This window comes from Triticum urartu, chromosome 2A, assembly GCF_056163025.1.
Source record: "Triticum urartu cultivar PI428250 chromosome 2A, HENAU_Tu73, whole genome shotgun sequence".
Classification (NCBI taxonomy): domain Eukaryota; kingdom Viridiplantae; phylum Streptophyta; class Magnoliopsida; order Poales; family Poaceae; genus Triticum; species Triticum urartu.
In genome coordinates, this window is record NC_141874.1 from 482,652,125 (window position 1) to 482,678,484 (window position 26,360).

Sequence of the window (26,360 nt, forward strand, 5' to 3'; positions counted from 1 at the left end):
CTCAGTCATCCGTTTCTCAAACATCATGTAGTGCGAGAAATCAAACGGAGGAGATCGAGTCTTGTGGGGAAAAGTGCGCAAACCTCTGCAGAGTGTATAAATTAATCATGGTTAGTCGTGTCCCCGGTTATGGACATCTTGAGTATCTAATACTTGGATTATCATGTGAATCTCATCATGTTACTCTAAAATTAATTTTGTTGGGTTTTGTTTAATGATGATGCTTAATTGGGATTGAGAATGCTGTCAACCATTCTCAATGTTTAACAACTACCTTGATAGTTAAATAAAATTTATTCCTTTGCAGTAGGGAAAAATTGGCTTTACGCAAAACTATAACCATAGAGCTTTCCACCAGCCAAATATGCATGTAGTATAGCCTATTTCATTACATTACTCTTTATGTGTTACCTTGTCAGCATATTCCATGTGCTGACCTGTTTCGGGCTGCAACGTTAATGTTGCAGACTTTTCAGACGAGGATTAAGGTGCCTTTAGGTCGTGGTTCTATACTCAATGATACTGTTGGAGTTGATGGACTCACTTATCTTCCAAGCCTTCCGTTGTTATCGTTATTAGACGGCCTTAAGCCATATTTATTATAATAAGTTCTTTTTTGAGACACTCGATGTAATAAGTGTGTGATTGCTACTCTGTTATAAATACTTCAAGTACTGTGTGGTGTCAGCATTACTGATCCAGGGATGACACCTGAGCGCAGAGATTGGACCATTTAAGGTCTGGTCGCTACAGTAAACAACTAACCATTTTGTCTTTCTTGCGTGTGCACGTAAAATAATAAGTCATATAGTAATGTTTCAAGAGACTGTCTAATATTTGCTTGGTCAAATCGCAAAGTGATACTAAATTTTACGATTCAAAATTAACATGAGATTTGGTAGTAACATACCTCGTGTTTTATAGTAAAAGTGATAGCCTCTTTTACTACTTCTAGTGTGTTGAGGTTTCATGGTAATCCACTTAATGTTCAATAGTAAACCCAATGTATTCTTTTACCATACATTACTACATAGAGGAGGTGTGCACGGGTGGATGTAGTTGGTGTTGGTAATTTGATAGTAACGCACTTAGTATTCAATAGTAAAAATGATAATTCTTTTACCACCCACTACAATAGAAGGGGACGTGCACAGGTGGATTTATGTTGATATTTTGATGGTAATGCACTTCGTATTCAGTAATAAAATTGATAATTCTTTTACCGCCCATTTTTATAGGAGGCGATGTGCACGGGTGAAATTAATTGATTGCTTCGCTCGCGTCGTATGGCCGGAGCACATAATACGGAAAATACGTCCAGGCACAATTTAGCAAGCATATATATATATAAACTCTATTACTAACCATGGGTGATGAATAGTTTATTCCTCACCCCAGTCTTTCGACCGAGCAATTCAGGTCATTTTATTCGCACTTGGCACGTCCGGCAGTGACAAATCCATTCCCACTTGCTTCATTGTAACTTTTGACCGTCCGGCAGGTAATTTTATATTTTCCTCTTATTTTCTTTTACAATACCGTTTTTCTAGGAAGCAGACGTGACTTCTCCAGAAAAAACGACACGGTTTTCTTTTAAATAAAACGAAACTTTATTCATTAAAAATAACCAATACATCGTTTGTGAGGAAGAGTACAATTTTATTGATAGGCTTCTGGAACCAATCTGAAGTTGAAGAAACTCTAGCTAACTTAGCAAGTTCATGTGCTAGGACTAACCTGCTGGGAAAAAAAAACATGCCCATCTCCTTGTTCAGGCGATGCAAGCCGTTCGAGATTCGATGGTGAATACTTCCTGGTGAGCGGCGGCTACTGGGCTCGAGGGTGCGGCGGTCGACGGGCAGGCGGGCGCGGGCTGCGTGGTGAGCGGCGCCTGGCATCGATGTTGGCGGCGCTGCCGATTCAGGGGGGCGGGCGGGCAGCCGCGCTGTGGTGGGTGACCGTGGCTTGTGTGCCTCCCTTTGCCAACAACGACAGCATTTTCGCTAGGTTTTGGCTTTAATTTGGTTGGATGTGTCCAGGTGAGGAGAGCACTGGTGGAGGTGAGCAGCCCCGATCCTAATCCTTTCAGCTTCAGTCACTTTTCTCTTGGTTTTGCTTCGCCGTGTTCTTCCCGGATTATTAAATTAGTGTTCAGTTTTTACGGAGGCTGTAGGCCAGACAGATCACGACTGTACGTGCTGCCCGAAGAGGTAATCCGATTCTTGTTTGTCTTCTAAGGAAAAAAATGCATGTTCTTGTTTGTTTTCTATCTCCAAATAGTTTGGGCGAATGTATTTTTAGACAGGGAATATTCTATCTGCTGTCTGTTCTAGTCCATCAGTCCATGTTGAGATGGAGCAGCGCTTGTGTAGAATTTTTGTGCTCTGTGATTGGAAGCATCAAATGCTCCGTAATGGCTAAGATTTTGTCAGGTAGAAGTAAGGTGATGTAGGGAGAATATTTGGTTTGTTGTTTAAAGTGCTTAAGCTCTGGATCCATGATGAAGATTTGCAGTTTTGTTTTAGTCAGCTAGGCCTAGGGGAAACCATTCAACTTTTTACATGTTTCGAATTTAATTAACAAGATTTGTTTGAATGGGTTTGGAGTTTAGGCTCGTTGTTTCAAGAAATGCACCTATGAGGAATTGATTTTAGTTAGCTTTTCTGTGGATATAAGTATGTGTTTTCTTAGGACCACTCTAATTTTTGCACTACGCAGGGCAGAGCAGTCATATAGTCATCGGTGTCATAGGTGTTCATCGGCGTCAGGTTACGGTGACCATTGGCATGCTTCTTGATGCGGTCTGCATCTCCTCCCACCACGACGGTCGGCAACCATGTCTTCACCGCCGGAGCCCCTCTCCACCTATTTAGATGAGTGTGTGTCAATTTATTCTCCCAGGGAAGTACTTGCTCCAATTTGGTTACATTTAGTACGGAATTTAGCTGTCTGAATTTAGATATATTACGTCCCCATATATGCGGAGGCGAATCATTGTGTTTTCGATTTTGATCTCAGCCCCAAATTTATTTGTTTTGGCCATATCTATGGTACGAGCTTAGTACTTGTTTCGAGCCGAGACGTACGGTGCTGCCCACCTATCCCTTTCCATACACTACCATCAGTGACACCGTCGACTACGACGGTGGATGCTTTGTTTTCTTGTAAGGATACCTGCATCCTCCTCCTCCTCCTCCTCTTCCTTGTACGGAAATCTAGGTTTACGAGATTTCATTTTCATGTCTCCCTGACTCTCGTCCTCTCAGTTCTTCTGTTGTGTTGTGTTATGTTAGGTGATTGTAAAATTGAGGAAAGGACCTTCACTATGTACTAGTCCGTTGTAATGTGCATTCACTAAAGCTTACTAGCGCAACCTATTAACATATGTACACTTTAGAGCAACTCTAGCAGACCCCGTAAAATCCCGACCCGCAAAACGTGTTTGCAGTTTGACGAAGATCTCGTTTGTGGGTCGAAAACGAGCGCGGCCGATCAGAAACCGTAGATGAAACTGCATAATTTGAAAAACAGTTTTGCACCATAGTAGTTCATCACATACTACATATATTACATGATCAAACACTACAAACACTAGTTCATACTACATACTACATCAGTACTAGTACTACAGGGGGTGGGGATCTCACGGCGGCGAGCTCGTGGCCATGGACGACGCCGTGGAGGAGCTCAATCCTCCTCGCCGAAGCTGTCGAGGTCGATGTACTTCTCCCTCTGCTCCTCGCGGATGCGCCGCCACTCGCCGTCCTTCTCCTTGACAGCGAGGTTGGCCGCGCCCGCCTGCTGGAACACGAGGTCTTCGAGCTCCTCGTGGTGGCGCCGGCGCTCCGCCTCCTCGTGCAAGCTCCGCTCGGCAGTGGCGGCCGCGACCGCGTCGACATCGGCGACGAAGTCCTCCGGCCCGATGACTCCGCGGCTCCCGAGCTCCTCGGGCTCCTGCTTGACGGGGACGACCTCGATCTCCTCCGGCTCCTCCGACCACTCCCTCTTCACGGGGAGAAGGCTGGCCCCGGAAGAGGAGGAGCTTGTAGTGTGGGAAGATCTTGCCGCGGAGGACGAGCCCATGGCCGAGGACGGCGTACGGCCGTGCCGACGGTCGTATTCGTCCGTCTCGCGGATGCGAAGCTCGGCGGCGGCGAGAGGTCGCGGTTGGTCCACTTCCTCTCCCCGCGCTTCCTCGCGCCCTCCGACCGGACACGCCGCTCGCACTCGGGGTCGCTGTCGCTGCCAGCTCTGCTCCCGGAGCCGCGTCCGGAGCTCCACATGTGGCCCCACATGGCGGCTGGAGGCGGAAGGGGCTCGCCAGCATCGAGAAATGTGAGGAGGGGAGTGGGGAATTGCGGAGCTCGGCGGCAGCGGGGGGATAGGGTTTCGACCCGCAAACGCACCGCGAACCCATAGATATACTGGTCGGGGCGGGCGGTTTGCGGGCCGCGGTAAAAAAATTTACGGGCCGGGCGAGTATACGGGCTCTGTTCTAGCCAGAAAATTGGACTGAGCCCATATACTCGCCGAAATTTTGCGGGTTTGCGGCTTTTGCGGGATCTGCTAGAGTTGCTCTTAGCTGTTCAAGCAAAAGTTGTCTACACAAGTGTGGAAAGGACCTTCACTATATTGTCTGGTTTTCTTCATGACTGTTACTGGTACATAAATGAATAAACATCTATTTATCAATAAAAACATAATAATAGTCAGTTGCAATGTCAACCAGAAAATGTATCATAATCTTACAGGCTTTGTATTCAAAAATAATCGCATTCTTGCTTAAAAATCAGTAAGTATGAAAAAGAAACAAGGTTAAAGGCGGAAGCTCCCTCCTTCAACTTTATGTTATTACATAGAAGTGAGTCATATGTGTGTGCCTATGCCAATCATTGTACCACGGGAGAGTTCTCAAAATCAGTAAATATGCCCATCTGCTTGCCTACAAGAATGTTTATTCACATCATTTCTGTTTTGTGGTTTTCTGAATTTGCTTCCTTGGAACACGGCGCTATTATTATGTTTTATGTTGCAGTGTTATTCATTATCTTTATTTTGTTGTGGATGACAGTACACCCTGTTTCTTGGAAGCTGAATCTCATCTTATCTGTCAATCTGAATTTTATTATGGAACATTTGTATTGTCCCTGAACGTCCCAACTAGAACGAGGGAAAAAGTAAAACTTTTTCATCTACTTTCGTGTATAACTTTGTTATTTTTATTTCATCTTAATTTGTACTATCTAAATATTACTCCCTTCGTCTCAAAAGTTGAGACACTTATTTTGAAACGGAGGGAGTATATAGCTGATTCTCTCAGTATATTCACCACATGATGTTTTGTTGAACAGAAGGGTTCAGAATGGAAACTAAGTTTCTTCAAGTACGAGCATGGGTTTCATGTAAGCAACCGGTTTCGGCGTTCCTCTTTATAAATCATGAAAAGGTAATTTTAGCATTTTTGCCATGTAGCACCGTCTACAATAAAAATCTACCAGCAGCGACCAAGGCGAGGTGTAGAACGGGACTAAGAGTACTTGGTCGAGCATCTTCTGCCATCGTCGAAAATAAAGAACTCGGAGGTTTATAGAATCCATTTTATAAATCGTCACGCTTGCATCTTGATTATGTATGGGATTATTCTGAGATATTGCCTCCATTAATTATGTTATAGAGAAGGAATTTATCTTGTGTTAAATGGAAGAGGTTGAAGACTATGGTTGTCTACAAGCATACTTTGTCCTTTATCCTGGTATTGCCTCATTGACTATCCCCCCGAGATGCGTTTGGATATGAAGAAACGAAGCAACATTTGGCCGCACTTCATCCAAAGCCAACTATTTACTTTGTCCTTTATCCTCTAATAATGTAGAATCTTGAGATCAGAGTCAGTCAGCCACCATGGAGGTTGACGAGATGACCTTCAGGATCGTTTAACGGAAATAATGTAACAAAAGAATTTGGAATATGCCGTGTAATTTAATACATTTGACCATCGTTACACATCTTAATTCCTACGCTGACGGTACATTCAATTGGTGGACCATGTGTTGGTGAATGGTGATACTCTTGTTTACGTCTGCTCTCAAATTTCCTACGCTGGCAAACTCCTACTCTCAACTGAATTAGTAGGATGTGTATCTCGTTTGTGTTGGATTCTAAATTTCTTACTGGCCAAGGAATTAACTGCAATATTTCCTTTGTCCAACAAGTTGACTGATTATATAGAAATATCCAGTAGAGCCCGTTCAAAAAATTGATCGATGTCTTAGAAAACCTAAAAAGGATCGATGATAGAGAGACATAAAGTCACGGGTAGAGCATTGTAAGTACAGTGGTAATTTACCTAGTCTTTTGGCCATAAATTTACGGACATGCAGGGTAAGTGCGTGCATGCCTATGATATATGTCCGTTCCACACCGTAAGATTACTTTTGCACTGGCTATATATATATATATATATATATATATATATATATCGCGCTATTCGTCACCCTGGGTGAGGAATTCTTATTTCTCACCCCAGTCCATCTCCCACGACCACTACATGAAAAGGTAAGAAGTGAAAGCACTTGAGGTAGGATTACAGGTCGAAGAAAGAATCAGCTTCCATTCCGTAAAAGAAAAAGAGGGAGGTAAACTTACGACATGCAAGTCCCCTTTTTAGGTCGTTCATGGTTGCAACTAATCTGGCGGATCAAAATGACTGTAAAAAACAAATGATACCGTTGTAATATTACGGAATGAGCAGTAGAGGCGTTCCTGACTTTTTTACCCATAGGATGTGTGCGTATATTGTACGTATCTTTGGCCAATTACATCTAGTCTCTAGCAAAATTGAAAGGCCTGCATACTTTGGATTGTTCTACAAACTGCAAGACTATTACAAAGAGAAAACAACTGTGACAAATTGATTTAGTATTACAATTGGAAAAAAGTAAAATTAGATAAAGTCTTTGAAATTTCATTTCTTTGCTCAAGAAACAGTCTGAACACTTTACAAAAGACATGCAACTGGAAAATGTCTATTATGAAACTAATAGCCTCATGAATGAGACGACATGCCACCTCCTTCCATTGCCACAATTGGCAGGCTCACTTAGTTGACATCAGAAGCTACACGTTTCCTGTCTCCATTGTGAGTAGTTGGTGTTTGATGTTTGAAATGGCAAAAAAATATCTATAAGAAGCATCCATAACACCAGTTGATCTGTTGGATATCCGGCAATGGAAAACTTGTTTTGTGGCCTTGCCACATTCACATGAGAGCTATGGATGGTGGCTATCTGCAAAATAACTCGTTAGTACATATCCCACTCACCAGATCTTGGAATTCAACATTAAATAATTAGGAGTGATAAATTAATAGATCCATGCATGTATTGCAACACACGAAGAAATTACAGGTAGTAAAAGGAAGAATGCTACACAGCTTCACAAAAGGAAGAGTAAGAAAAATCAGCGATATGAAGGAAAGTTCTACCTTTTCTATTTCATGGCAGAGTTCGATATTTTCAGACCAACTTCAATTGAGAATGGACATGCCATGCTACCCACCGAAGCCAGCTATGTGCTGCTCAAATAGACAAATACTGCCGAGTAATTGTGAAGCAACGTTTTGGAACTATTGGCTCGCTTATAGATATCGGCATACTGCCGGGATGAAAATGGAAATGATCAATAGCAGACTAGTTAGGCTATCGGCGTACTGCCGGGATGAAAAATTGAAATGATCAATAGCGGACTGGATAAGTTATGTATGCAAAAGCATGCATATAACCATGTAGATGAATCAATATTAAATGGGTGAAAAAAGAGCATGTCAATGGCACTATGACAGTGTTACAAATGTATTAAGTCACAGAGTATAAATTGACCATACTTTAATGGACAGCTTTGCAAGATAGGAAAATGGGTTGAAGATGAACAAAGTCGATTCCTTACAGTACATGAACCTAATGTAAAAATGATATTTCGATCTTCCATATAGAATCCATGGTTACGATTTGTTTCAATAATGTACCAAAATAGATGGTAAATCTGCAAGCTTCGACGGAATGTAGAAACTTGGCAGATATGATTTTGTTTTAATGATAAGTGGCGATGTATGTGTTAATTTTTTGTAGCAACTAGCCGCATGATAAGAAATAAAAAGAAATAATCATTATCTCATTATACATCAGAAATTAGTCCTTGGAGACATGCAGAAGAGGAGCCAAGCATTTTTTAATTTATGCATGATAAGTTGCATAGATAGTCATCCTACATACCAACATTGTATTGAAGTCAAGGATCATCATTTGAACATGAAACTTGAGCGACAAATCAAGCAAACACTTACATCTGGACCTACAAAATGTGTACCTCATAAGCATGTGGAACGTATACCTGAATTAAATAGACAATATTCATCCAAATTGCATACAAAATTAGAATAGAAAAATTAAGAGAACTAGTAACCCCATAGCATCGACTTGTTGGCAGGATTTACCTTACAAACGAAATTTGATGTCAGGACATGAATTTCTGAAACAAACAACTGCAAATGCTATGTTTGCTCACCATGAAATCCCGAATGGAAAACAGTAACAAAATCTGAATGAAAAAAAGCCTAGCTGGACTCAGGATTTAGCTTGTCACCGTGCCCTGACATCGAAGCTCACTCGTGTGCTCCGCCCACCATATAACCACCCGCAGCTGTGCCGAGGCGGGCCGGCGCTTGCTGATGTCATCCGTCGAACCGGCCGCAGGCTCCCAAAGCTTCAAAACCTTTGGGTAAAAGGAAAACAATCTCAGAAATTGTCCTAGAAAAGAACGATTTAAAGATTCACGTACACCTAAACCATGTACTTGTATGAGCACACAACTAGTAAACACTCCTTAATCTAAATCGGGTTATTCATTTTTTGTAGATGGCTTAACAAACTCCAAAATAGAACACTCGCCTTGTCCTGTTCTTATGCAACTAACACAGTTAATGTTTGCTAATAGGAAAAATGGTTTGCTTTATACAAAATCTTTGATTTGTTGGAACTGCCGAAGACACTAGTTGTGAATTCCAATTAGGTAACTGCATAGTCCAGGTAGCTACGCCAACAGCTATGCCTGATTGTACTATCTTTGAATCAAGCTAATTTCCTGGCATACATGACAATCTCCTGAAGTGACTGATGCAACAAACCTTGATATAACAAACTGAAGAGCAGCTGAACCCCAATCCTAAGTTCCTAACCCATCAGAACAATGGTGTTCTAGCCAGCGCACCATTGCCTCATCTCCAAGTCCCTTGCATACATATTCTTCTACTCCTAGATTGCTTGGCAGAATTTCAATTCCTTGTTTGCATAATAAATTCATAAAACATAAAGTTAGCATCATCAATTCAAATCCTATCTTAAGAATAGCACAGAACAAAAATCTTCGTAAAGTGAATATTCTTTAATTGAAGAAATATTGCTCATACGTATGTGGAAATTTCAATTAACACAAAATTGAAGAGAATTAGCATTGTCAGCTAGGTACAGGTTGATTCTTTATTCACATCATTACAAACATTCAATTAAGTCGTACCAATCATTTATTGCTACAGGATGGAAATTAGTCAAATTTAGACAAAAGAAAAACCAGAGAGAGGATTCACATGTCCCTTGACAAACAAAAAAATATCTCAGCCAGATCGAAGCCTGATACTGTACTGTTGTTCCTTCGTCTCCGCAGCCTTGAGCTCCCCCTCTTCTATGCCATCCACATGGCTCATCTCCTCCGCTATGATCTACACCTCTGATCCCACAGCCAGGAGCCCGTCTCCAGCATTACCTCCATCGCCTGAGCACCTCATTTTTCTTTCCTTTCATTTCTTGCCTTTCTTCCTCTTCCCCTGCACCGCTCCCAAAAACCAATAACCCTAAACCTAGAAATTCAGAATTCATGGAGGAGGATAGGGAAGTTGAGGAGGAGGGGGGGGGGGGGGGGGGTCTTACTAGCGATAATACCGCCGGCGGTGGAGAGGGACGCCGGAGAAGGCCGTTGTCGCTGCCGAGCTCGCCCGGACCTTACACCACCCACGGCGCCTCTGAGTCCCTACCACATGAGAGAGGAAAGGAAGTACTCCGCGCGCCAGAGAGGTAGTCCTCGCTGCCGGGTCGTCCCTCCGGTGCCGTCACTGCCGCTGCCTCCGGATGACGAGATGGGAGATTGGGAGGAGAGGAAGAGAGGAACGGACCGGGGCAGTGGGCTGTTTTTTTTTACATCCGGGGGAGGTGGGCGACCGGTTAACTTTTCCATCGATCTAAAATTACATCGACTAACGTTTCGCTCGGTCGATTGACCCGGGTGAAGAATATTATTCCTCACCCAGGGTCACTAATAGAGTTTTTATATATATATATATATATATATATATATATATATATATATATATAGTGTTATTATTCATCACCCAGGGTGCAGAATAAGTTTTTCTTCATCCGAGATAATCTTACGATCATTTTATAATTAAATTACGTTTGGAATTCAAATAGTTACATTTCTATTGATTAACTACATAAAATTTGATATAAGAAAATAAAAATATAGGTCATAAAATAAGAAAATTTGCAGTTTATGTTTATTTTAGACTATGTTTTTACGTTTGTAATTTGACATAACATAAAATATTTTTTACAGTGATTATATATTTTCTTACGGTCTCTTTTTGCGTCGGAAATAAGACAAAACTTACGGAATGTAAAATTACAGTGCATTGATGCTAAAATAGAAGGGGTGAAGAATAACTATTCCTCATCCAGAGTGACGAATAACGCGATATATATAGGGTCGCGCTGTAAAAAATATTTTATGTCATGTAAAATTACAAACGTAAAAACATAGTCTAAAATACACATAAACTGCAAATTTTCTTGTCTTATGACCTATATATTTATTTTTTATATCAAATTTTATGTAGTGAATCAATAGAAATGTAACTATTTGAATTCCAAACATAATTTAATTATGAAATGATCGTAAGATTACCTCGGGTGAAGAATAATTTATTCTGCACCCTGGGTGATGAATAGTAACAGTATATATATTCGCGCTATTCGTCACCCTGGGTAATTTTACGTTTTGTAAGTTTTGTTTTATTTTCAACGTAAAAAGAGACCACAAGAAAACATATAATCATCGTAAAAAATATTTTATGTTATATAAAATTACAAACATAAAAACATAGTGTAAAATACACATAAACTGCAAATTTTTTTGTCTCATGACCTATATTTTTATTTTCTTATGCCAAAGTTTATATAGTGAATCAATAGAAATGTAACTATTTGAATTCAAAATGTAATTTAATCATGAAATGATCGTAAGATTACCTCAGAAGAAGAATAACTTATTTTGCACCCTGGGTGTGTGTATATATATATATATATATATATATATATATATATATATATATATAAGAAAAATAGATTCTACCATCTAGTGGTACTTACCTCTATCTTATAAGCCGTCCGATTGCATTAGATCCGTGCAGTTCCTAACGGGTATGGGCAAAACAAAGTTCCACCCGATACCTTCCGATTTGTTGGGCGTCAGCTATCTTCCTATTTTTGGGGCGCTATCCCCATACATCGCTATATATCCTCGCTCTCTCTCCTTGTTTCACGGAATCAGAAGCTTCATGAGACAAATCTGAATCAATCAGGAACAGTAATTCATGGAAAAGGAGGTATGCATCCACGCATGGTTTTGTGATTTCCGCGGATGCATCATGCAAACTGATTGCTTCGTGTTCCTAATTCCATTAGTAGTGCTTATCTAATAATCTGTACGTTCTGTAGGCTGATCGTTGATGTATCTTTTGCCCCGTTGCATGCAAGTGCCCACCGCAGCGGCGGCGGCGATGTCATGTACAGGTGCATATGTCCAACCGTTTGACTGCTTCAGCCCCGGCATGACGACGACTACGTACGACATCCCATGGGTGACTGCTCCGACGGCGGTGACGGCGACGAAGATAAACTTAGCACATTCCACCTGGCGGCCCCATGATGACGAACAACCGCCGACGGCTGACGGGTGACTCTTCTAATATCGTGGGCGGTGGCAACAACGACGAAACGACTGCACACGGCCGACCGACGACTCCTCCGGCTTCAGCGCCCGTCAAAGATTCGCATGTACTATATACTCCATACTCCGATGTGTATATATATCAAGCCGATTATGGAGTTATATGTCTGTATACGTGCATGCTAATGCATGCATCACCACCAGTCAATGAATCTGCCTGTTCAAATTCTTCTGGCTAGTATATGCAACTGCGTGCAGGATATGTACATAGATATTCATTCTGCACTACAAATGCACGCATTTTTGTTCAAAATATATTCTACCTGGTCATGTGGAGAGAACAGAACAAATACCCTCGTTCACTATCTGTAAATATCTACAGGTTATTTCTGTATTTGGAGTATGTAGTCTTTCTTGTAGGAGATACTTCATACTATATTCGTTATGAAATACTCCTATCAGATACTCCATTCTTCGCGAAATACCATATACTCCATAATACTTTCTTAATACTCCATACTACATTTTCCATATATACTCCATACTACAGATTTCATATATACTCCATACTACTCTTGATAACACATATTCTACATACTCCCACAAGTCTAAAAGAAATGTTCAAGCCACCGCTTCATAGTATGTTCATAAATGCACAATCAATATTTAGTTTCAAAGAGAAGTATGTATGAATGTTTCTTTTTCAAAACAAAAAAATCATATACTTCCGATTAAAAGAACACACAAACTCCTTACTAAAAATTGTAAATATACTCCATACTACAACAAAGAGTATGGACGCTTTCTCCATACTAAAAAGAACACTATGTACTTACATACTAAACATTACTTTTTGACGAGCACGGAGTTGTATGCCAAAATATTTTCTTGATATGCTTATACTCCTTACTCCAGTTTAATGCTAATACTCCATACTTCATACTCCAATTTTATTGTAACACTCCATACTTCATACTGTTAATACCCCATACTCCAACTATACAGGATAATGCTCCATGCGGTTCGAAAAAGCAATATATTTGTATTATTTTTTATAAAATCTAAAAAGTTGTAACGTTCACACTATATACTCTATACTGGAGTACCTATTTCAATGAAAATGACGTACATACTTAGACTATTTTTCTTTTTGCCTACATCTAATAACAAAAAAAAGAGCGTCACATTTCATGTGCCTATCTGAAGGATAATTACTTAGTTGTACGTAGCCAGGAATTGAGGAGGAGTTGAACCAACCGATGACTTGCCAGATTATTTTATTTGAAAAATAGACAGGTTGTTGTCTATCCGATTCTGCAGCACCCGTTAGTTAACCCAGATCTATATAACCGGCTGATTACTAATACTACGGTGAGAGACACGTGGAGGCTAAACAACTACTAGGTGGTAACTACCACTGCTTGTAGATAAAATTTGTCATATACATATATATATATATATATATATATATATATATATATATTAACCTTCAAAATTTAACGAGAAATATATATTGGCATAGCGTCTGAGAGACTGAGAGCCTCTAGCGTGATGCCCCACTTGATCCGACAATTCACTAGACGGGGCCAGCTGGATGCACTACATGTTGGATCGATGGATTGCTCACGATGTGTTATGCGTCTAGGCAGTGACGCGAACGTCGCCCTGGATTCAAGCTCACAATTAAATTCAGCTTGTCATTTGTATCCCTTTTTTTCTTTTGAGTTGGCACATAATCTTTATTTGTTTGCGCACAAATTAGTTCATAGAAACTGTTGAAGTTTTAAACAAGATACCATACAATCTTTATTTTCTTTCTTCAGAAATTGCTCTTATGATGGAGTATTATGACTACCCTTATTATCCAGTGCCAGTGCTTTTGGGCCCTCTTCTTATATGGCACTAGATAAGTAAGCCATCATGATTTCCTAAAAAAAAGTGAAGCCAGCATTAATAACAACAATGATTTTCAACCAAACAGACAACAGTGATTTTTTCGGAGATCAGATAACACAGTGATTATTACCTCTAATTGAGCCCCATCTTTTACTTCATAACTGGTCAAGGAAAGTGGTTTTGTACGCTTACTGCAGACTTTTTATCTGGGAAGAGTCGAGCCATTCTCTCTCCTCTCTCCAATCTCCATTTGTCCTAACAAAATCTTCTTGACCTTCTCCTTCCTTGCTTCGCTCTGCTACCCAATCTGCTCCCTTTATCGAATTCCCAAATCCAATCTCATAGTTAATTAAACACGGCTCTGGGTGCCGGAGACCCGGCAGGGCGGCGCCGTCCACGATGGGATCGAAGGCGGTGTGGCTCCCCGTGGCCCTGCTCCTGGCGGCAGTGGCCCTCTCGTCCGTCCTGACGCCGCCGGCCGCCGCGGCCGCTACGGAGTCCGGCGAGGCCGACCACGCCGTTCAGCAGCACAGCGAGCGCATCTCAGGTCCGGCCATATCTCCAAATCTCTTCCTTTTTTGTTTCTTCCTTCTCAAAAGTTTGATGTTTTCAGAAACTAGGATTTCTTCGCTCCTGTTCCACCTGTTGGCACGCTTTAAACTGCGAGTTAGTATGATTGTTTATTTGGTTCTGATCTGTGGAGATGATTGGTTCTATACTGTTTTTTGAGTTGTGGACTAGGTCATCTTTGAGGGCCGCTGAGTCCAGATTGGTTCTGGTTCAGTTCCTCCGTTCAGTTGATACGCCTTTTTTTTCTGCCTTTCGTGTTGGATATTGTTGCCAAGATTATGTTTATGCGGCTGTACACAAATATATTTGGTTGAAATAGAATTGATCAATTATAATCACAAAGGTTCAGTTTACCATTCTCAAGTAGAGTAGTTTAAATAAACTTGATATAATCTCACAATTTTTGATAGAGATAGTCGCATGCTTTGCTGTTGCACAACCTAATTACTTCAAATTTTGTTCAGATAATTCGCTCATCTGTTTGCTGAATTTGCGATTATTTAACTTGTAGGAAGTGCTGGTGATGTGCTAGAAGACAATCCTGTGGGAAAGTTAAAGGTTTTCATATATGACTTGCCAAGAAAGTATAACAAGAAGATGGTCACCAAGGATCCCCGGTGCCTCAATCACATGTTTGCTGCGGAAATATTCATGCATCGTTTCTTGCTCTCAAGTGCTGTGCGGACACTCAAACCCAAAGAGGCTGACTGGTTCTACACACCAGTTTATACTACATGTGACCTAACTCCTGCTGGTCTTCCCTTGCCATTCAAGTCACCACGGGTTATGAGGAGTTCGATCCAGTATATTTCGAATAAATGGCCCTTTTGGAACCGAACTGATGGCGCAGATCACTTCTTTGTTGTCCCACATGATTTTGGAGCTTGCTTCCATTATCAGGTGAATTCACTAGTCCCTCGGACTCACATGTTCACCAAGGGTTTCCTTATGCCTGATTTTGTTATTTCTTCTAGTACAACTTGTAACTAAAGGAGGTCAGTAGGTCATACTCCCTCTGTAAGCAAATATAAGACGTCTGCAAAGGTCGTCTTATATTTGTTTACAAAGGTACTCCCTCCGTCCGGAAATACTTGTCGTAAAATGGATACGAATGGATGTATCTAGAACTAAAATACATCTAGATACATCCATTCCTCGGACAAGTATTTTCGGACGGAGGGAGTAGTAATTAGGAATATATCTTCCTTTATTTTGCGTTTTGCTCAAAAGTTCTCTGTGTAATAGTTATGCTGGTATTTGCAGGAAGAAAAAGCTATTGAACGTGGCATTCTCCCATTGCTGCGACGTGCTACATTGGTGCAAACGTTTGGACAAGAGAATCATGTTTGCCTGAAGGAGGGGTCTATCATCATTCCACCCTTTGCTCCTCCTCAGAAAATGCAGGCTCACCTTATTCCCCCGGACACACCACGGTCAATCTTCGTTTACTTTAGGGGTCTGTTCTATGACACCGGAAATGACCCTGAGGGTGGTTACTATGCAAGGTACCAATGCTTCTAAAATTTGGCCAATCTGAACTCTTCCTCATGGTTTGGTTCCATTTATTTACTCACTTCAGTGGTGTTGTTGTACAGAGGTGCGCGAGCTTCCCTGTGGGAGAACTTCAAGAACAATCCTCTGTTTGACATTTCCACCGATCACCCTGCGACTTACTACGAAGACATGCAGCGTGCTGTCTTCTGCCTGTGCCCATTGGGCTGGGCACCATGGAGCCCTAGGTTGGTTGAGGCTGTGGTCTTTGGCTGCATTCCAGTCATCATAGCTGACGATATTGTGCTGCCATTTGCTGATGCTATCCCATGGGAAGAAATTGGTATTTTTGTGGAGGAGAAGGATGTCCCAAAGTTGGACACAATCCTGACATCAATGCCCATCGAGGATATTCTAAGAAAGCAAAGATTGCTCGCAAATCCATCAATGAAGCAGGCCATGTTGTTCCCACAGCCAGCCCAACCACGAGATGCATTCCACCAGATCTTGAATGGCCTTGCTCGTAAGCTCCCACACCCAGAGGGTGTATACTTGCCACCCGGCGAAAAGCATCTCAACTGGACTGCCGGACCTGTTGGAGATCTGAAACCGTGGTAGGGAAGAGTCAAGAGCTTCCCATCCTCTTTGCCATATAAGCCCCATAGAAATAGTTCATACTTCCTCTTATGTGATGTAATAGAAACACAGTGCCATGGGTGTAAATTACACCCAAGGCGTTATCTAACATGAGCGATTTCTGAAGTTGGTAATTTAGAAAGAAATGAAATGGCATTGTTCCTATCAGGTTAGATGGATGGTGACTTTTGTTGAAAAGATTTGTTACAGCTTGCAGAAGAAGAATCGATGGCAAGATCTGGTACATCACAAGGCTGTAAGTAGCATTAGATACAGCTATGCATTGATGCTGTACTCTGCTGATACAACCATGCTATTTGCATGCCAGATAACAGATTTATTGTTGTGGTGCAGCAGCCTCTCCAGTGGTACCATGTTGGCGGTCTGCCTGCTCAGTGATCATCATCAGTGGTAGGGTTGAACGTTTTGAGCAGGTCAGGGCAGACGGGCAGCGGCTTGTCCTTGAGGTAGCCGAGTGGGTTGGCCATGCGGATGTTGTCGCTGATGCCAACGTTCCTGCTGAGGACTATCTCGGCGCGGTCCCTGAGATCCTGGATCTCGTTGCAGTTTGCGAGGGGGCTCTGGACAAGAACCATCTCGCAGATATCCTCCGGATGGCTGTCCTTGAGCTCGATTTTGTAAGTGCCAGTCTCGTCGGTTACACCGTCGATCGAGCGCTCAACTTTCTCAGTGCCGAAGCGCTTGCACTCCAGCCTCACCTTGGCACCTGCAGTCCATCAACAAAGTACCACTGAGTGCAGCATGTCCTGTTTCAGCTGTTCACAGGTTCAGAGATGTGTAGTAATAATATGGGTCAGAGATGCCTTGCTTACCCTTGATGTACTCGGTGACATTTGTCTCGAACCCGGCACGGCACGTGTCGCAGTAGACCCGTCCCTGAACAATGTAGTCGGGGAGGTCATTGGCGACGGCGGTGCCGGCGAGGGCAAAGATGGCGACCACGGCGATCACTGAAAGGATGCGGAGCGAGGCCATGGCTGTTGCGCGTTTCCCCTCTACCTCCGGTGTGTGTTCTGGCTCGGCGGAGGCTGAATGATCTAGGGGTGAATGCAGAGAGGAGGGCAAAGAAACTCACCGGTTTTTGCATGCCACCTCCTGCGCTTAAATAAACCAAGGTGGCAGGAGGGTTTCCATGGTTGCGCATGGATGTAGGAAGGATGTGAGCAGGGCAACCGTCCGTCGACCCAACGGAGGAGGAAATTCGACTCGGGTTTCCTTGAGGTTTGTGTGGCCCACAAAACTCTTAGGCAATATCCCTCCTCTCCCTTCGTACCGGGAACGGATCCTCTAACATTATGAAGGGATGTCATGAAGCTACAGTGCAATCCCAGTGCAAAAGGAAGAAGGGATGTCACAGGCACTGTAGCGAAGATAATGTGCGCAATTACTGTTCATAAAAAATAAAATCCGAAATTAATTTTATTGCACCATAATTTTGTTTGTATGTAATTTTTGTAAATGTATACAGTAGATTTGTAATTTGCAAATTAATTTAAGTCATTTTAGGCTTAATCATATGGATGTGAAGAAGGGATGTCAGGGTACTGTAGCTTCCCTACCATCCCTTCATAATGTTAGAGGATCTCGTTCCCTTCCCTGAAGCGTTTCATGGTTACCCTTGTTTTTTGAACAAAGACATGCATTTGGAGTGCAGAGCTCTGCTAGAAAAGGCTTCTAGGGTGGTGGTTAGCTAGAATGAACTAAATTTCATCTAAGTGACATTAGCATGAAATTTTTTTATTGGCATAAAAATCTAATGACATAGTCCCTCCGTCCTATAATATCGGATGTTTTTGCAAGCTGTTTTAACTTTCAAAAACGTCATGTATTGTGGGACGGATGGAGTAGAAGTTACATGAGACTAAATAGTAAGAATAAGCAAATCCGTTCTACAGTACTAAAGGTATCATGTAGACTATCCAGCTGGTCCCAAGGGGTTTGAGCGATTGGCAGTGGAACAGAAGATGGCCAATACTCTCCTGCTCGCTGCGGAAGGCGCAAGTATCTGAGAAAGCAATGTTTCTTTTGGAGCGTCTTTCGTTTGTGAGCACTGACAAATAAAATCAGATCCTCGGTTATTTTGGAATCCTCTCGAATATTTGGAAAAACAGAAACATTAAGGTTTTTCGGAATGAAACCCAAGGAATCCACATCATCCCTCGTTCTGCTGCTGCCGACCTTGTGCTCTGGTCAAGCCATTGCAAAAATGGTCCCTGCTACGGGGCATGGAGGCCCCAACAATGCAACTATGATCTCTTCTTTGTAATGGTTACAATGTTTTGGTAATATATGGTTCAGGCAGGAGTAAGCCCGTCATTGATGCGTCAAAAAAGTACTAAAGGTATCTGAAAGTGGGAATATGAAACACATCATGATACGGGTTGCGACGAAGCTTGATTGGACGTAGATGTTGTCAACTTTCTTGTGGGCGTAGATGTTGTCAACTTTCTTGCCGTTACTAGTCTTATCTTGCTTCAACGGTATTGTGGGATGAAGCGGCCCGGACCAACCTTACACGTACGCTTACGTGAGACCGGTTCCACCGACTAACATGCACAAGTTGCATAAGGTGGCTGGTGGGTGTCTGTCTCTCCTACTTTAGTTGGAGCGGATTCGATGAACAGGGTCCTTATGAAGGGTAAATAGAAGTTGACAAATCACGTTGTGGCTTTCACGTAGGTAAGAAAACGTTCTTGCGAGAACCCTACTTCAGCCACGTAAAACTTTCAACAACAATTAGAGGACGTCTAACTTGTCTTTGCAGCAAGTGCTTTGTGATATGATATGGCCAAAGTTGTGATGAATGATGAATGACATATATGTGATGTATGAGATGTTCATGCTATTGTAATAGGAATCACGACTTGCATGTCGATGAGTATGACAACCGGCAGGAGCCATAGGAGTTGTCTTTATTTTTTGTATGACCTGCGTGTCATTGAGAAACGCCATGTAAATTACTTTACTTTATTGCTAAACGTGTTAGCCATAGTAGTAGAAGTAATAGTTGGCGAGCAACTTCATGGAGACACAATGATGGAGATCATGATGATGGAGATCATGGTGTCATGCCGGTGACAAGATGATCATGGAGCCCCAAGATGGAGATCAAAGGAGCTATGTGATATTGGTCATATCATGTCACTTTTATTATTTGATTGCATGTGATGTTTATCATGTTTTTCATCTTGTTTGCTTAGAACGACGGTAGTAAATAAGATGATCCCTCATAATAATTTCAAGAAAGTGTTCCCCCTAACTGTGCACCGTTGCGACAGTTCGTTGTTTCGAAGCACCACGTGATGATCGGGTGTGATAGATTCTAACGTTCACATACAACGGGTGTAAGACAGATTTACACACGCAATACACTTAGGTTGACTTGACGAGCCTAGCATGTGTATAGACATGGCCTCGGAACACAGAAGACCGAAAGGTCGAGCATGAGTCGTATAGAAGATAGGATCAACATGAAGATGTTCACCGACGTTGACTAGTCCGTCTCACGTGATGATCGGACACGGCCTAGCTAACTCGGATCATGTTATACTTAGATGACTAGAAGAGGGATGTCTATCTAAGTGGGAGTTCATTATAATTTAATTAGATAAACTTAATTATCATGAACTTAGTCTAAAATCTTTGCAATATGTCTTGTAGATCAAATGGCCAACGTAGTCCTCAACTTCAACGCGTTCCTAGAAAAAACCAAGCTGAAAGACGATGGCAGCAACTATACGGACTGGGTCCGGAACCTGAGGATCATCCTCATAGCTGCCAAGAAAGATTATGTCCTACAAGCACCGCTAGGTGATCCACCCGTCCCACAGAACCAAGACGTTATGAACGCTTGGCAGACACGTGCTGATGACTACTCCCTCGTTCAGTGCGGCATGCTTTACAGCTTAGAGCCGGGGCTCCAAAAGCGTTTTGAGAGACATGGAGCATATGAGATGTTCGAAGAGCTGAAAATGGTTTTTCAAGCTCATGCCCGAATCGAGAGATATGAGGTCTCCGACAAGTTCTTCAGCTGTAAGATGGAGGAAAATAGTTCTGTCAGTGAGCACATACTCACTATGTCTGGGTTACATAACCGCTTGACTCAGCTGGGAGTTAATCTCCCGGATGACGCGGTCATTGACAGAATCCTCCAGTCGCTTCCACCAAGCTACAAGAGCTTTGTGATGAACTTCAATATGCTGAAATCAGCTGAGGTAGAAGTCAAGAAGGAACATCAAGTGTTGATGGTCAATAAAACCACTAAGTTCAAGAAGGGCAAGGGTAAAAAGAACTCCAAGAAGGACGACAAGGAAGTTGCCGCGCCTGGCAAGAAAGCTGCCGGGAAGAAGCCAAAGAATGGACCCAAGCCCGAGACTGAGTGCTTTTATTGCAAGGAAAGGGGTCACTGGAAGCGGAACTGCCCCAAATACTTAGCGGACAAGAAGGCCGGCAAGACAAAAGGTATATGTGATATACATGTAATTGATGTGTACCTTACCAGTACTCGTAGTAGCTCTTGGGTATTTGATACCGGTGCAGTTGCTCACATTTGTAACTCAAAGCAGGAGCTGCAGAATAAGCAGAGACTGGCGAAGGACGAGGTGATGATGCGCGTCGGGAATGGTTCCAAGGTCGATGTGATCGCCGTCGGCACGCTGCCTCTACATTTACCTACGGGATTAGTTTTAAACCTCAATAATTGTTATTTAGTGCCAGCTTTGAGCATGAACATTGTATCGGGATCTCGTTTAATTCGAGATGGCTACTCATTTAAATCCGAGAATAATGGTTGTTCCATTTATATGAGAGATATGTTTTATGGTCATGCTCCTATGGTGAATGGTTTATTCTTAATGAATCTCGAGCGTATTGCTACACATATTCATAGTGTGAGTACCAAAAGATGTAAGGTTGATAATGATAGTCCCACATACTTGTGGCACTGCCGCCTTGGTCACATAGGTGTCAAACGCATGAAGAAGCTCCATGCAGATGGACTTTTAGAGTCTCTTGATTATGAATCATTTGACACGTGCGAACCATGCCTCATGGGTAAAATGACCAAGACTCCGTTCTCAGGAACAATGGAGCGAGCAACCAACTTATTGGAAATCATACATACTGATGTGTGCGGTCCAATGAGTGTTGAGGCTCGCGGTGGCTATCGTTATGTTCTCACCCTCACTGATGACTTGAGTAGATATGGGTATGTCTACTTAATGAAACACAAGTCTGAAACCTTTGAAAAGTTCAAGGAATTTCAGAGTGAAGTTGAGAATCAACATGACAGGAAAATCAAGTTTCTACGATCAGATCGTGGAGGAGAATACTTGAGTCACGAATTTGGCACACACTTAAGAAAATGCGGAATAGTTTCACAACTCACGCCGCCTGGAACACCTCAGCGTAATGGTCTGTCCGAACGTCGTAATCGCACTCTATTAGATATGGTGCGATCTATGATGTCTCTTACCGATTTACCGCTATCCTTTTGGGGCTACGCTTTAGAGACTGCCGCATTCACTTTAAATAGGGCTCCGTCGAAATCCGTTGAGACGACACCGTTTGAATTATGGTTTGGTAAGAAACCTAAGTTGTCGTTTCTAAAAGTTTGGGGATGCGATGCTTATGTCAAGAAACTTCAACCTGAAAAGCTCGAACCCAAGTCGGAAAAATGCGTCTTCATAGGATACCCTAAAGAAACTGTTGGGTATACCTTCTACCTAAGATCCGAAGGCAAGATCTTTGTTGCCAAGAATGGATCCTTTCTAGAGAAGGAGTTTCTCTCGAAAGAAGTAAGTGGGAGGAAAGTAGAACTTGATGAAGTATTACCTCTTGAACCGGAAAATGGCGCAACTCAAGAAAATGTTCCTGAGGTGCCTGCACCGACTAGAGAGGAAGTTAATGATAATGATCAAGATACTTCTGATCAAGCTCCTACTGAAATTCGAAGGTCCACAAGGACACGTTCCGCACCAGAGTGGTACGGCAACCTTGTCTTGGAAATCATGTTGTTAGACAATGGTGAACCTTCGAACTATGAAGAAGCAATGGCGGGCCCGGATTCCAACAAATGGCTAGAAGCCATGAAATCCGAGATAGGATCCATGTATGAAAACGAAGTATGGACTTTGATTGACTTGCCCGTTGAACGGCGAGCCATAGAAAATAAATGGATCTTTAAGAAGAAGACAGACGCGGATGGTAATGTGACCATCTATAAAGCTCGGCTTGTCGCTAAGGGTTATCGGCAAGTTCAAGGGGTTGACTACGATGAGACTTTCTCACCGGTAGCGAAGCTAAAGTCTGTCCGAATCATGTTAGCAATTGCCGCATTCTACGATTATGAGATATGGCAAATGGACGTCAAAACGGCATTCCTTAATGGTTTCCTTAAGGAAGAATTGTATATGATGTAGCCGGAAGGTTTTGTTGATCCTAAGAATGCTGACAAGGTGTGCAAGCTCCAACGCTCGATTTATGGGCTGGTGCAAGCATCTCGGAGTTGGAACATTCGCTTTGATGAGATGATCAAAGCGTTTGGGTTTACGCAGACTTATGGAGAAGCCTGCGTTTACAAGAAAGTGAGTGGGAGCTCTGTAGCATTTCTCATATTATATGTAGATGACATACTTTTGATGGGAAATGATATAGAACTCTTGGACAGCATCAAGGCCTACTTGAATAAGAGTTTTTCAATGAAGGACCTTGGTGAAGCTGCTTATATATTAGGCATCAAGATCTATAGAGATAGATCAAGACGCCTCATAGGTCTTTCACAAAGCACATACCTTGATAAGATATTGAAGAAGTTCAATATGGATCAATCTAAGAAGGGGTTCTTGCCTGTGTTACAAGGTATGAAATTGAGCTCAGCTCAATGTCCGACCACGGCAGAAGATATAGAAGAGATGAGTGTCATCCCCTATGCCTCAGCCATAGGTTCTATTATGTATGCCATGCTGTGTACCAGACCTGATGTAAACCTTGCCGTAAGTTTGGTAGGAAGGTACCAAAGTAATCCCGGCAAGGAACACTGGACAGCGGTCAAGAATATCCTGAAGTACCTGAAAAGGACTAAGGAAATGTTTCTCGTTTATGGAGGTGACGAAGAGCTCGTCGTAAAGGGTTACGTCGACGCTAGCTTCGACACAGATCTAGATGACTCTAAGTCACAGACCGGATACGTGTATATTTTGAATGGTGGGACAGTAAGCTGGTGCAGTTGCAAGTAGAGCGTCGTGGCGGGATCTACATGTGAAGCGGAGTACATGGCAGCCTCGGAGGCAGCACATGAAGCAATATGGGTGAAGGAGTTCATCACCGACCTAGGAGTCATACCCAATGCGTCGGGGCCAATCAAACTCTTTTGTGACAACACTGGAGCTATTGCACTTGCCAAGGAGCCCAGGTTTCACAAGAAGACAAGGCACATCAAGCGTCGCTTCAACTCCATTCGTGAAAATGTTCAAGATGGAGACATAGAGATTTGTAAAGTACATACGGACCTGAATGTAGCAGATCCGTTGACTAAACCTCTCCCTAGGGCAAAACATGATCAACACCAGAATTCCATGGGTGTTTGATTCATCACAATGTAACTAGATTATTGACTCTAGTGCAAGTGGGAGACTGTTGGAAATATGCCCTAGAGGCAATAATAAAAGCATTATTATTATATTTCTTTGTTCATGATAATTGTCTTTATTCATGCTATAATTGTATTATCCGGAAATCGTAATACATGTGTGAATAATAGACACCAACATGTCCCTAGTAAGCCTCTAGTTGACTAGCTCGTTGGTCAACAGATAGTCATGGTTTCCTGACTATGGACATTGGATGTCATTGATAACGGGATCACATCATTAGGAGAATGATGTGATGGACAAGACCCAATCCTAAACATAGCATAAGATCGTATAGTTCTTTTGCTAGAGTTTTCCAATGTCAAAGTATCTTTTCCTTAGACCATGAGATCGTGTAACTCCCGGATACCGTAGGAGTGCTTTGGGTGTGCCAAACGTCACAACGTAACTGGGTGACTATAAAGGTATACTAGGGTATCTCCGAAAGTGTCTGTTGGGTTGACACGGATCAAGACTGGGATTTGTCACTCTGTATGACGGAGAGGTATCACTGGGCCCACTCGGTAATGCATCATCATAATGAGCTCAAAGTGACCAAGTGTCTGGTCACGGGATCATGCATTACGGTACGAGTAAAGTGACTTGCCGGTAACGAGATTGAACGAGGTATTGGGATACCGACGATCGAATCTCGGGCAAGTAACATATCGATTGACAAAGGGAATTGCATACGGGGTTGATTGAATCCTCGACATCGTGGTTCATCCGATGAGATCATCGTGGAGCATGTGGGAGCCAACATGGGTATCCAGATCCCGCTATTGGTTATTGACCGGAGAGTCGTCTCGGTCATGTCTACATGTCTCCCGAACCCGTAGGGTCTACACACTTAAGGTTCGGTGACGCTAGGGTTGTAGGGATATGTATATGTAGTAACCCGAATGTTGTTCGGAGTCCCGGATGAGATCCCGGACGTCACGAGGAGTTCCGGAATGGTCCGTAGGTAAATATTTATATATGGGAAGTCCTGTTTCGGCCATCGGGACAAGTTTCGGGGTCATCGGTATTGTACCGGGACCACCGGAAGGGTCTCGGGGGTCCACCGGGTGGGGCCACCTGTCCTGGGGGGCCACATGGGCTGTAGGGGGTGCGCCTTGGCCTACATGGGCCAAGGGCACCAGCCCCAAGAGGCCCATGCGCCTAGGGTTTCAAAGGGGAAGAGTCCTAGGAGGGGAAGGCACCTCCTAGGTGCCTTGGGGGGGGGGGAGGGAAACCTCCCTTGGCCGCCGCCCCCCTAGGAGATTGGATCTCCTAGGGCCGGCGCCCCCCCTTGGCCCTCCTATATATAGTGGGGGAAGGAGGGCTTTTCATCCACGCCTTTGGTTGCCTCCTTCTTCCTCTCCAACACCTCCTCCTCCTCCATAGCGCTTGGCGAAGCCCTGACGGAGTACTGCAGCTCCATCACCACCACGCCGTCGTGCTGCTGCTGGAGCCATCTTCCTCAACCTCTCCTTCCCTCTTGCTGGATCAAGAAGAAGGAGACGTTACGCTGACCGTACGTGTGTTGAACACGGAGGTGCCGTCCGTTCGGCGCTAGGATCTCCGGTGATTTGGATCACGTCGAGTACGCCTTCCTCATCCCCGTTCTTTGAACGCTTCCGCGCGCGATCTACAAAGGTATGTAGATGCAATCCGATCGCTCGTTGCTAGATGAACTCCTAGATGGATCTTGGTGAAACCATAGGAAAATTTTTGTTTTCTGCAACGTTCCCCAACAGTGTCGCGGTGAAGAAGCGGTGCAAACAGAGCAAGATGATTTTTCTCAACCATTTCTTCTACTGTGATACACAATAGAGGAGCCCTACATTCATTCTATCTGATAGAAAAGATTGTTTAGTGGTCTAACAAATATGTCTATATGGACAATTAACGTGGCACTGTTGCTGTAATTATTGAGATTTAGCCTATTTAATATTTCCCGTAATTCCTAGAAAAATCCAGAGGCCCATATGTCCTATTCATACATGACAAGGGTGTGTGGAAAGTTTAGTTCTATCCTGATTGTGGAGGATGTGTTGGACCGACATATAAGGTTGGTCA

The 26,360-nt window shown here is 42.9% G+C and overlaps 2 protein-coding genes and 2 long non-coding RNA genes across 8 annotated transcripts; 2 read left to right on the forward strand and 2 right to left on the reverse strand.

Annotated features, from left to right (window-relative positions):
* Nucleotides 1-1,605: 1,605 nt before the first annotated feature.
* Nucleotides 1,606-6,035, forward strand: LOC147985546 (uncharacterized). The gene is made up of 3 exons (XR_015616751.1): nucleotides 1,606-5,402; nucleotides 5,473-5,582; nucleotides 5,675-6,035. It is a non-coding gene; the product is annotated as an uncharacterized LOC147985546 (long non-coding RNA).
* Nucleotides 6,036-6,943: 908 nt separating this feature from the next.
* LOC125537662 (uncharacterized) lies at nucleotides 6,944-10,272 on the reverse strand. 5 transcript variants are annotated; one of them, XR_015616754.1, is made up of 5 exons: nucleotides 9,981-10,272; nucleotides 9,641-9,904; nucleotides 9,182-9,335; nucleotides 7,484-8,769; nucleotides 6,944-7,286 (listed from the first exon to the last, which is right to left on the reverse strand). It is a non-coding gene; the product is annotated as an uncharacterized LOC125537662 (long non-coding RNA). The 5 variants fall into 5 exon arrangements; XR_007296023.2 differs by having other exon boundaries at nucleotides 7,484-8,349; nucleotides 8,492-8,769; nucleotides 9,182-9,904; XR_007296020.2 differs by having other exon boundaries at nucleotides 7,484-7,653; nucleotides 8,271-8,769; nucleotides 9,182-9,904; nucleotides 9,981-10,271.
* A 3,878-nt stretch (nucleotides 10,273-14,150) lies between these two features.
* On the forward strand, nucleotides 14,151-16,823 carry LOC125528822 (putative glucuronosyltransferase Os04g0398600). The gene is made up of 4 exons (XM_048693260.2): nucleotides 14,151-14,500; nucleotides 15,035-15,423; nucleotides 15,787-16,028; nucleotides 16,119-16,823. Exons 1-4 carry the CDS (start codon nucleotides 14,353-14,355, stop codon nucleotides 16,630-16,632), a joined length of 1,293 nt encoding a protein of 430 aa, XP_048549217.2. The 5' UTR covers nucleotides 14,151-14,352; the 3' UTR covers nucleotides 16,633-16,823.
* On the reverse strand, nucleotides 16,821-17,760 carry LOC147985547 (pollen-specific protein C13-like). Its single transcript, XM_087544129.1, has 2 exons — nucleotides 17,484-17,760; nucleotides 16,821-17,377 (listed from the first exon to the last, which is right to left on the reverse strand). Exons 1-2 carry the CDS (start codon nucleotides 17,644-17,646, stop codon nucleotides 17,043-17,045), a joined length of 498 nt encoding a protein of 165 aa, XP_087400255.1. The 5' UTR covers nucleotides 17,647-17,760; the 3' UTR covers nucleotides 16,821-17,042.
* Nucleotides 17,761-26,360: the final 8,600 nt, after the last annotated feature.